This window comes from Mobula birostris, chromosome 1 (assembly GCF_030028105.1).
Source record: "Mobula birostris isolate sMobBir1 chromosome 1, sMobBir1.hap1, whole genome shotgun sequence".
NCBI lineage: Eukaryota > Metazoa > Chordata > Chondrichthyes > Myliobatiformes > Myliobatidae > Mobula > Mobula birostris.
The window spans coordinates 178,291,402-178,303,980 of NC_092370.1; the positions used below are offsets into that span (position 1 = coordinate 178,291,402).

General features: G+C 42.7%; 1 protein-coding gene across 4 annotated transcripts in view; it reads right to left on the minus strand.

Annotated features, from left to right (window-relative positions):
- Nucleotides 1–12,579, minus strand: part of ryr3 (ryanodine receptor 3) — a 380,802-nt gene that overhangs the window by 334,129 nt on the left and 34,094 nt on the right. For all 4 annotated transcript variants that reach the window (XM_072266800.1, XM_072266764.1, XM_072266754.1 and 1 more), the window contains exon 2: nucleotides 8,075–8,194. In XM_072266800.1, the coding sequence (XP_072122901.1) occupies nucleotides 8,075–8,194 (120 nt within the window). The remainder of the gene's footprint in view (nucleotides 1–8,074; nucleotides 8,195–12,579) is intronic.

A 12,579-nucleotide genomic window follows, 5' to 3' on the forward strand; every position in this document is an offset into this window, starting at 1 on the left:
CTCTTGCAGGATGTGGGAAGTCAGGGAGCCCTCTGGTGTCCCTGACAACGACACCTGCAAGAAGTGCATCCAGCTGCAGCTTCTAACGAAACACGTTAGGGAACTGGAGCAGGAGCTGGATGACCTGCGGATCATTCGGGAGAGTGAGGAGATTATAGATAGTAGCTACAGGGAGGTAGTTACGCCAAAGGAGCAGAGCACTGGAAATTGGGTCACTGTCAGGTGAGGGAAGAGGAAAGGGCAGGCAGAGCAGGGTTCCCCTGTGGCCATTCCCCTCAACAACAAGTATACTGCATTGGATACTGTTGGGGGGGATAACTTACCTGGGACAAGCTGCAGTAGCCGGATCGCTGGCACTGAGTCTGGCTCTGCAGTGCAGAAGGGAGGGGGGAAAAGAGGAGAGCGGTAGTGATAGGGGACTCGATAGTTAGAGGTGCAGATAGGAGGTTCTGTGGTCGTGATAGAGAATCCAGGATGGTTTGTTGCCTCCAGGGTGCCAGGGTCAAGGATGTCTCTGATCGATTGCATGACATTCTGAAGTGGGAGGGTGACCAGCCAGATTTCGTGGTGCACATCGGTACCAATGACATAGCAAGGAAGAGTGAGGAGGTCCTGGAGAGTGAGTATAGAGAGCTTGGTAGGAAGTTGAAAAGCAGGACCTCGAGGGTGGTAATCTCAGGATTGCTATCTGTGCTACATGCCAGTGAGGGTAGGAATAGGATGCTCTGGAGGATGAACAAGTGGCTGAGAAACTGGTGTAGGGGGCAGGGTTTCAGATTTCAGGATAATTGGGACCTCTTCTGGGGCAGGTGGGACCTGTACAAGAGAGACGGGTTACACTTGAACTACAGGGGGACCAATATCCTTTCAGGGAAGTTTGTTAGTGCTATTGGGGAGGCTTTAAACTAGATTTGCAGGGGGATAGGAACCAGAGTGCCAGAGCTGACAGTGTGGCTGGGGTGAAAATAAATGATGTTAAAAGTTCAAGCAAATCCGCTAATAGAAAGGTTGTGAATGGTGGTAAAAATCTGCTGAGGTGTATATATTTCAATGCTAGGAGTATTGCGGGGAAGGCAGATGAGTTGAGGGCGTGGATTGACAGGTGGAATTATGATGTTGTAGCAATTAGTGAAACTTGGCTACAGGAGGGGCAGGACTGGCAGCTTAATATTCCAGGGTTCCGATGTTTCAGACGTGATCGAGGCAGAGGAATGAAAGGTGGGGGAGTAGCATTGCTTGTTAGGGAAAATATTACAGCAGTGCTCAGGCAGGACAGATTAGAGGGCTTTTCTACTGAGTCCTTATGGGTGGAACTGAGAAACAGGAAAGGTATGGCCATATTAGTGGGATTGTATTACAGACCACCCAATAGTCAACGAGAATTGGAAGAGCAAATCTGCAGGGAAATAGCAAGCAACTGCAGGAAACAAAGTTGTGGTGGTAGGGGATTTTAATTTTCCATATATTGATTGGGACTCCCATACTGTTAGGGGTCTAGATGGTTTAGAGTTTGTAAAATGTGTTCAGGAAAGTTTTCTAAATCAATATATAGAGGGACCAACTAGAGGGGATGCAATATTGGATCGCCTGTTAGGAAACGAGTTAGGACAAGTGATGGAAGTCTGTGTAGGGGAGCACTTTGGTTCCAGTGATCATAACACCATTAGTTTCAACTTGAACATGGACAAGGATAGGTCTGGTCCTAGGGTTGAGGTTCTTAACTGGAAGAAGGCCAAATTTGAAGAAATGAGAAAGGATCTAAAAAGCGTGGATTGGGACAGGTTGTTCTCTGGCAAGGATGTGATCAGTAGGTGGGAAGCCTTCAAAGGAGAAAATTTGAGAGTGCAGAATTTGTATGTTCCTGTCAGGATTAAAGGCAAAGTGAATAGGAATAAGGAACCTTGGTTCTCAAGGGATATTGCAACTCTGATAAAGAAGAAGAGGGAGTTGTATGACATGTGTAGGAAGCAGGGAGTAAATAAGGTGCTTGAGGAGTATAAGAAGTGCAAGAAAATACTTAAGAAAGAAATCAGGAGGGCTAAAAGAAGACATGAGGTTGCCTTGGCAGTCAAAGTGAAGGATAATCCAAAGAGCTTTTACAGGTATATTAAGAGCAAAAGGATTGTAAGGGATAAAATTGGTCCTCTTGAAGATCAGAGTGGTCACCTATGTGCGGAACCAAAGGAAATGGGAGAGATCTTAAATAGGTTTTTTGCGTCTGTATTTACTAAGGAAACTGGCATGAAGTCTATGGAATTAGGGGAAACAAGTAGTGAGATCATGGAAACTGTACAGATCGAAAAGGAGGAGGTCCTTGCTGTCTTGAGGAAAATTAAAGTGCATTAATCCCTGGGACCTGACAGGGTGTTCCCTCGGACCTTGAAGGAGACTAGTGTTGAAATTGCAGGGGCCCTGGCAGAAATATTTAAAATGTCGCTGTCTACAGGTGAGGTGCCGGAGGATTGGAGAGTGGCTCATGTTGTTCCGTTGTTTAAAAAAGGATCGAAAAGTAATCCGGGAAATTATAGGCCGGTAAGTTTAACGTTGGTAATAGGTAAGTTATTGGAGGGAGTACTAAGAGACAGAATCTACAAACATTTGGATAGACAGGGACTTATTAGGGAGAGTCAACATGGCTTTGTGCGTGGTAGGTCATGTTTGATCAATCTACTGGAGTTTTTCGAGGAGGTTACCAGGAAAGTGGATGAAGGGAAGGCAGTGGATATTGTCTACATGGACTTCAGTAAGGCCTTTGACAAGGTCCCGCATGGGAGGTTAGTTAGGAAAATTCAGTCGCTAGGTATACATGGAGAGGTGGTAAATTGGATCAGGCATTGGTTCAATGGAAGAAGCCAAAGAGTGGTAGTAGAGAATTGCTTCTCCGAGTGGAGGCCTGTGACTAGTGGTGTGCCACATGGATCAGTGCTGGGTCCATTGTTATTTGTCATCTATATCAATGATCTGGATGATAATGTGGTAAATTGGATCAGCAAATTTGCTGATGATACAAAGATTGGAGGTGTAGTAGACGGCAAGGAAGGTTTTCAGAGCCTGCAGAGGGACTTGGACCAGCTGGAAAAATGGGCCGAAAAATGGCAGATGGAGTTTAATGCAGACAAGTGTGAGGTATTGCATGTTGGAAGGACAAACCAAGGTAGAACATACAGGGTTAATGGTAAGGCACTGAGGAGTGCAGTGGAACAAAGGGATCTGGGAATACAGATACAAAATTCCCTAAAAGTGGTGTCACAGGTAGATAGGGTCATAAAGAGAGCTTTTGGTACATTGGCCTTTATTAATCGAAGTATTGAGTATAAGAGCTGGAATGTTATGATGAGGTTGTATAAGGCATTGGTGAGGCCGAATCTGGAGTATTGTGTTCAGTTTTGGTCACCAAATTACAGGAAGGATATAAATAAGGCTGAAAGAGTACAGAGAAGGTTTACAAGGTTGTTGCCGGGACTTGAGAAACTCAGTTACAGAGGAAGGTTGAATAGGTTAGGACTTTATTCCCTGGAGCGTAGAAGAATGAGGGGAGATTTGATAGAGGTATATAAAATTATGATGGGTGTCGATAGAGTGAATGCAAGCAGGCTTTTTCCACTGAGGCAAGGGGAGAAAAAAACCAGAGGACATGGGTTAAGGGTGAGGGGGGAAATGTTTAAAGGGAACATTAGTGGGGGCTTCTTCACACAGAGAGAGGTGGGAGTATGGAATGAGCTGCCAGACGAGGTGGTAAATGCGGGTTCTTTTTTAACATTTAAGAATAAATTGGACAGATACATGGATGGGAGGTGTATGGAGGGATATGGTCCGTGTGCAGGTCAGTGGGACTAGGCAGGAAATGGTTCGGCACAGCCAAGAAGGGCCAAAAGGCCTGTTTCTGTGCTGTAGTTTCTATGGTTAATTTATTTGTGGTAATATTACTATATTTGTTATGTGCGTGAGTTGTACGTACTGTGTTGTGCACCTTGGTCCGGAGGGATGTTATTTCGTTTGGTGGTACGCATGTACATGGTTGACTGACAATAAACTGAACTTGAACTTCAATGCTATTATGGTATAACTCTACTTAGACCCCCATGACAACTGTACAAAATCCCTCTGTTGGGAGAAAGAATTATTGGTACCTTTTGTGAAAGATACATCAAAAGGAATAACTTGGGTACAAAAGATCTCCTAGGTAGTTGAATTACTTGTGAGAGTTGCTTACTTTCTGCTTTTGTTGCCATTAGTGCAACTTATTGAGAAACTAACAAAAGTAAAGTACTAATCTGAATTTTGCTTTGCTTCTATCATTTAATTGCTGGATATGGATTAGAAGTCTCACAAACACAAGAAAATTGAAGATGCTGGAAAACCAAAGCAATGTGCACAAAATGCTAGAGGAACTCAGCAGATCAGGCAGCATCTATGCAAAAGAGCAAACAGTTGATACTTCGGGCTGACACTCTTAATCAGGACAGATTATTTTCATTCTTGTTGATCACGGCAGTAACTTGATGTCTGCCTCAGGTGAGATGTAGACAGCAGTCATGATGATAGCAAAGAACGAGACCAAGACAGAATGGTCCACAGATCCACATCTCAGTGGCTCTTCGCTCAACTCCACAAAATCTGGACAACATAGATACATACATCATGATGTTCTTCATTGACTAAAGCTCAGCATTCAATATCATCATCCCAGCAAAACTCAAGAAAAGGGAACCAGAGGTTGAAAAGCCAGTTCTCATTGGGTGATCAGAGGTGGAGAGTGTCACCTACTTTAAATTCCTATAACTTCAGAGAATCTGTTCTGGACCCAGCACATGTGTCTCGGCCTGAAATGTTGACTGTTCACTCTCCCATAGATGCTGTCTGACCTGTTGAGTTCCTCGAGCATTTTGTGTGTGTTGCTGTGGATTACAAGTGTTCAAGAAGCTGGGTAATAATTTTTAAAAATTCTTTAGATGGAAGAAAACACTGAGATGATCAGAAAGGGCAATATCGATTACCACAACCTCAGAAGTGTTTAGACCTTTGGAAATGACAAGGTCAAGAATGTGGCCCTTGCTGTGTGTGGGCCCTGTCACGTGCTGTGTCAGTCCATAATTGTCTAGGATGCAGAATAGTTCATTAGCACTACTGTCCTTGGGGTTATCAACATTAATATTAAAATCACCAATAATTACTACCCAGTCAAAGTCAATGCAAACAATAGACAGTAGTTTCCCATCCTAATAGTCACATCCAAATGTTACAGTACCTCCTGCCTGATGGTAGGGGATCAAAGAGATTGTTGCATGGATGGGAGGGATCATTGGCAATGTTAAATTCCCTGTGTACACAGCGCTCCTGATAACTACCTCTGATGAGTGGAAGATGATCCATTCAGAAATCTTTGCAATCCTTTATAGGGACTTGAGTTGCATGCCTTGTGATTCCTGAACCAGACGGTGATGCAGCTGGTCAAGACACCTTTGTGCCTGTAAAAATTGGTTAGAATTGGGGACGGGGCTGAGGCGGGAGGTGGTAGAATCCTCACTCACCTCAATCTCCTCAGGAAGTGGAGATGCTGCTGTGCTTTGTTGACCAAAGAGGTATTGTTGAGGGACCATGTGAGATTGTCCATTATGTGCACCCTAGAGACTTGGTGCTCCTAATTTTCTCCATGAAGGAGCTGGGCATGTACTGTTAGCTGCATCTTCCTAAAGTCTACAATCACCCCTTAGGTCTTGTCTGTGTTCGACTCAACTTGTTGTCACACCATTATATCAGCCGTTCTACCTCCTCACTGCATGCCATCTCGCTGTCGTTGTTGCTGAGGCCAAACCACTGTTGTGCCATCAATGAATTTGATGATTCGGTTTGAACTGGATCTAGCAGTGCAGTCATGTGTCAGCAATGTGAGCAGCAGCGGGCCGAGCATGCAGCCCTCTGGAGCACCAGTGCTCAACATGTTGGAGCCAGAGATGTTTCTGCCAATATGGACCGGTTGCGGCCTTTCTGCGTAAAAGTCTCGGATCTATTACAGAGCGAGGCATTGACAATTTACCCACCAACTTCTGAGGGATGATCATATTAAATGCCGAGATGAAATCGATAAACAGAATCCTGGAATATGAGGCACCACTTTCCAGATGGGACAGGACAGAGTGGAGTGCAGAGAGTATGGCATCATCAACGAACCACTTTCAGCAATAAATTAACTGGAAAGGGTTCAATATAGCGGGAAGATTGGATTTAACATGATCCATTATCTGCTGCTCAAAGCACTTCATTATTGTTGAGGTCAGTGCTACTGGATGGTAGTCATTGAGGCAAGTTACTGTTGCCCTCTTGGGCACTGGGATGATGGTGGTCACCTTGAAGCCTGAGGGGACGCTGGACTATTCCCAAGAGACGTTGAAGACATCTGCTAGAATCTCTGTTAACTAGGCTGCACAGTCTCTCAGCACCTGAACAGGTATGTGATTACGCCCTGCAGTTTTACCTGGGTTGATCCTGTAAGAACTAAATGAAAGAACTAAATGCACTCCTGTTTTAAAGAATTTATCCTGAAATTCTTTGGTGACTGATATTGTATCTTAAGTCAGTTGTATGAGCTTAAAATGAGTAACTTTCCTCCAGTTGTTTCGATCATGTGAAAAAATATGAAAGCAAATAGGTAGATTATAGGCTTGCATTGGAAGGTGGAGATTAGGTTGTAGAGTGGATGAAATGGTGGGAGGAGAGGAGAGACCCAGGAGGGACAATAGCAATGACTGTGTGAGGAGTCCATGAGGAACATGATTAAGGAGAGGACTCAGCGACCATTTTGTTTTGGGGGAAATGGTCCTCACTCAAGGGTGTTGCAATGATCTAACTTGAAGACGGTCCAAAGCAAATTCCAAGCACCAGAATTCCACACATTAGTTCCTTCTTACTCAAGTTCTTTTTAAACATCAGCAAAGCTAGGCGGAGCGTGTGCTGGGAAGGCCGCACATAAGTAAATTGTTGCCCACAGTAAGCCTATGCTGGACCTGCATGGTGCTAGGTACCACAGCATGCATCTGACTAATAGTGCGATAGGGAATTATTATCACAGATGCCACAATAGCATTACTTTCCAAAGTATTTTTAAAGTAATTGTATCACATTGTACACAAAAATATTTTGCTATTCAATCTAATTTCTAGGTCTTGATATACAGTATTACATTGCTAGGTAGATAGGACCAGCCCTACTGAAAGATCTCAACTCGAAACATCAATAGCTCATTTCCCTCCATAGATGCTGCCTGACCTGCTGAGTTCTTTCAATATTTTATCTCTGCTGTTCAAGATTCCCAGCACATGGAGATTCTCATGTGTCTACATTGGATAGTTGTGCATGCACCATCATGCGTCTGAAAATTTGTGACAACCTAAGGTTGACATGGAAATTTGAAAACTAGATGTTCTCTGTGTAGAGGTGAAGTAACTGATCACTGAATACAAAGTGAAAAGTTGAGGGTCTGGATGGTGTTGAGAGGGTGGGGATGGAAGGACTTGCCTGAAAAGTTCATCTCTGCAATTTATCAAGAGTTATGTGACAAATCTCTATCATTACATCAAGTTACAGTAAATATGAAAAAAGTTGCAAAAAATTACAAAGCAAACGAAAATGTAAAGAATAAAGTACACTGAAACTGGGCACGGCAATGAAAAATACAATTTATCTATTCATCTTATTTCCATGCAGCACTGATCAATTCATTCACTAGACACTAGCAACTGCTGAGGAATAAGTTGTCTAAATGTTCATTTTCCTGAATAGAAGACCACAAGACATATGTAGGAACAGAATTAGGCTGCTTGGCCAATCAACTCTGCTCCACAATAAAAAAAAAGGCAAGACAAAGAAAATAAGGTTCAAACTTAAAATTAGATTGGAATTTTATTTTAATAATTCATCAATTGATTTCCATCTGATTAAATTGTTCATTGTACACAATGCACTTGAACACATTTAACATTCCCTCCCCTCCCCCCCCGAGTACTGGATTTTAAAGGCCACGTCATCAGTGAGAATAAATATTCTGCCAAAAACATGAAAAAGACGACCTGAATACCTTAGCTTCTGAAGTAGGCTCGAGAAAGCACAAACGATTACCAAATCCTTCAGCTGCCAGGCAAAATTTACGTTGTTCTTTATTGATGGTGGCAACGGACTGAAGTACAACTTCATCATCCTATAAGAAAGAAAAATGGGTCTGGTGAGAACAGGTTTATATGCTTCTAAAATGCTGATTGACGAATGCTTAATGACTGACCAGAAAATATCAACCAACAGTGTCCCAGACACTTTAATCATAATGTCCATGAAGTTTCTTAGTCATCCAGGTCATTATATATGGTTAAAGAAGCCACCTCTGTCCCTGAATAGAGGGGTTGGGGTACGACATGACCTATCAGCTATTTAGAATACAGTCCTAACATCTCTACCCCAGCGTTTCCACAACAGTTCACGCCTCCATTCATGCAAAGATAAGGCTAATAACCCTCTCATTACCTCTATGACTCTTAACGACCCTCATATGATTGCTATACCTATAAACAACTCACAGAGTTTATAAACTGGAAAACTACCCACCATGGATCAGACTGAAGAAACCTCTTGGATGAGTGATGAAATGGCTTCTAGGCAACACAGCAAGTCCAGTTGCCTTGATTTAATCATAAAGTTCTGTCACACTGGGAGAACATATCCACAGTCAAAAGGAAATAGATCCCAGAGTCCTCAGGATTGGCAAAGCAGAGCATGGAGTTTGATAGCATCAGGCCAGCAAGCAAACCTTCTGCTGATTACTACCTACCAACCACCACCCCAGAATGCACATTGGGTGTGGAATTTTAATGTCCAGCACCAAGACTGATTTGGCATTATCACTACTACTATCTCAGCTGCATTTCTGATGGACATCGATGTCAAGATTGAGTTTGTGACAGGTGGTGTCAACCAACCCATGGCTTTAACTTTCTATCCTCAAGTTTATCAAACTACTTGTTGCTGATGTATTAGCAGCATTCACACTGTGCAGTATTTGTTGTGTCAAGTTCCTTCTTCACACTAAGACCTCTGTATTATATACTATAAGTATGGCAGATGACAGCAGTTTTACCTGCTGAAAAATGGCCATCCATGAGGCTCCGTGGACCAGAATCAGAATTACACTTCATAACAAATTGTAGCCTCATGACATTGCCCTCCCTCACCCCATATATTTTGTGGCAAGCGGCTCATTTTCCAAACCCTTCCCAAAACCTTTGCAACATAGTCACAGTCATAGTCATACTTTATTAATTCCGGGGGAAATTGGTTTTCGTTACAGTTGCTCCATAAATAATAAATAGTAATAGAATCATAAATAGTTAAATAGTAATATGTAAATTATGCCAGTAAATTATGAAATAAGTCCAGGACCAGCCTATTGGCTCAGGATGTCTGACCCTCCAAGGGAGGAGTTGTAAAGTTTGATGGCCACAGGCAGGAATGACTTCCTATGACGCTCAGTGCTGCATCTCGGTGGAATGAGTCTCTGGCTGAATGTACTCCTGTGCCCACCCAGTACATTATGTAGTGGATGGGAGACATTGACCAAGATGGCATGCAACTTAGACAGCATCCTCCTTTCAGACACCACCGTGAGAGAGTCCAGTTCCATCCCCACAACATCACTGGCCTTACAAATGAGTTTGTTGATTCTGTTGGTGTCTGCTACCCTCAGCCTGCTGCCCCAGCACACAACAGCAAACATGATAGCACTGGTCACCACAGACTCATAGAACATCCTCAGTATCATTCCAGCGCCACAAATTAGGGATGTAATGAAATACTCCCCACTTTCCTCAGGCAGCCATGTGACACAAAAGGCTCACTCAGATGGATGTCATCAGAGTGTAAAATGTGTAGGTCTATCCAGCTCCTACGAATTTCAAGAAGTTGGACACTATCCAGGACAGAGCAGCCATTCTTTCTGATGTCCCCTCCACACCAGTGCACCATGGTTTCAGTTTATACAGTCGCTGAGGTCTATTGCAATAACATGCAACTCTATGATCTTAGCTCTGCTACCTGGAATATTAAGGACAGCAGCTGCAAGGACTCCTCCAAATTGAGGTACACACCATTTTGAACTAGATATCTATCTTATTGTAGCCAAGTTCACAACCTGAAACTCCTCAGCCAGCAAAGCTGGGGGAGCTTTTTCATGTATTGGATGACAGTAGTTCAGATCAGCTGCATACTACCACTTTCTGAAGATGGATTGATAATAATGCTGGTCTTGCTACTTCCTCCTGTTCTGTGTCAATGTGAATATTGTATCATTTGTGATACTGCCTTCATTTTGATGAGACAGCCTTCAAGCATACCTCTAAACAAAATTCCTTTCATGATATTCTGATATACTTTATTAATGCTATTTTGAATTGTTCATGTGATTTTTCCCTAAAACCTTAGCTTCTTATTACACCTGACATCACGTTTCTTCTCCGTGTTTTCCTCAATATGTTTATTTTCTTTGCAGTTTGGCAATTAAAATATTATAGTATTTCAAGTATGTTCAAATCAGAGAGTGATAAATGTCTTAGCTTAACTTAGTCTTATAACTAATAACTGAAATCATCTTAATTATGATCTTGCAGCTGAACAGTGCTTCTTGCATAGAAGTTATTTTTGCATATTTCAGATAGGGAGTGTCCACAAATTTCTCAGGCTTGCCTATTCACACCAGTTTTTCCCAAGTCAATTTACTCTTTCAGGCTGGGTTACTCAGCATAGGAACTGACTGTAAAGATCAAAGGCTGCTGCAAGACAAGCTATTGCTACAGCTGGGGAAATAATTCTCAGTTGATATGATAAACTATAAATAGAAGTTAGCACTCCCCCAACCACAAAACTTGGCATTCATTCAGTTATGAATTTGGATGGATAGTTAAAGCATTCGTAAGGGGTAAAGGCTCCATGAAGATCCATATTTTCAACTTTTTGGTAGTGACCAGTACAGAAATGAGAATATTCAAACTGGAAGTTTTACAACCATCTTGAGCCAGAAGTACCAAGTAGTAGGGAAACCAAGTATCACAGAAGATAATCTTCAAGTTGACATCAAGCAATGGCTGAATGCACTGAATAAAATAAAGACTAAAAAACATGTCAATATCACACCTAAAAAGTAAATTTATTATCAAAGTACACAGAAGGCAGCAATTCCTCATTTCCTTCCAATACAGCAGTCTTGCCCTTAGATCCACAGTCTTGTTCTCCAGCCACTGCACATTTGCTAACAAGATGCTGGGTTGAGATTGGCTCATCCCTCTGCATTTCAGCCTGGCCTGGAGTCCACTCCCCTTCGTTCTCTTATGGCTATGGCAATGACCCTTTATCCATTTAAAGGTGCCATACCTGCATGCCTGAGAGTTAATTCCATCTAGTCCTTCAGAAGACAATAGACAATAGGTGCAGGATAGGCCATTTGGCCCTTCAAGCCAGCACCACCATTCACTGTGATCATGGCTGATACAATCAGTATCCAGTTCCTGCCTTATCCCCATAACCTTGATTCCGCTATCTTTAAGAGCTCTATCCATCTCTTTCTTGAAAACATCCAGAGACTTGGCCTCCACTGCCTTCTGGGGCAGAGCATTCCATATATCCACCACTCTCTGGGTGAAATTTTTTCCTCAGCTCCGTTCTAAATGGCTTACCCCTTATTCTTAAACTGTGGCCTCTGGTTCTGGACTCACCCATCAGCGGGAACATGCTTCCTGCCTCCAGCGTGTCCAATCCCTTAATAATCTTATATGTTTCAATCAGATCCCCTCTCATCCTTCTAAATTCCAGTGTATACTCCAACCTTTCAACATATGACAGTCCCGCCATCCTGGGAATTAACCTTATTGTGAAATCACCAATTCATTAAGACAGTTCCAAAGTAGTGCATTACTTAAAGGGAAATTACATACTGCAGAATGCAGTGAGTAATTCAAAAGAGATACTGTATATGCACTTAGAAGTTTTGTAAGCAACCCCCAGCATGTCGTTATGGTTCATATGGAGACGATTGTGCACACTGATAAATTCCAATGCTCTATGTGCATTGGAGTACCTCTAGCAAAAGCACATTTAGTGTTGAAGTGAAAGTCACCAGTAGCCAGTCCTCATCATGAGATCAGAGGTGAAGAGGGTCAGCAACATTAAATTCCTCAGTGTTATCATTTCAGAGGACCTATCCTGGGCCCAGCATGTAAGTGCCACAATAATAATAAATACGGCACCACCTCAACTTCCTTAGAAGTTTCTGAATGTTCAGCATGACATCTAAAACTTTGACATATGTCTATAGATGTGTGGTGGAGAGTGTATTGACTGGTTGCATCACAGCCTGGTTTAGAAACACCAATACCCTTGAACGAAAAATCCTACAAGAAGTGTGGATTTGGCCCAATCCGTCACGGGTAAAGTCCTCTCCATCATTCAGCACATCTACACGGAGCACTGTCGCAGGAAAGCAACATTGATCATCAGGGACCCCCATCACCCAGACCATACCCTCTTCTCACTGGTGCCTTCAGA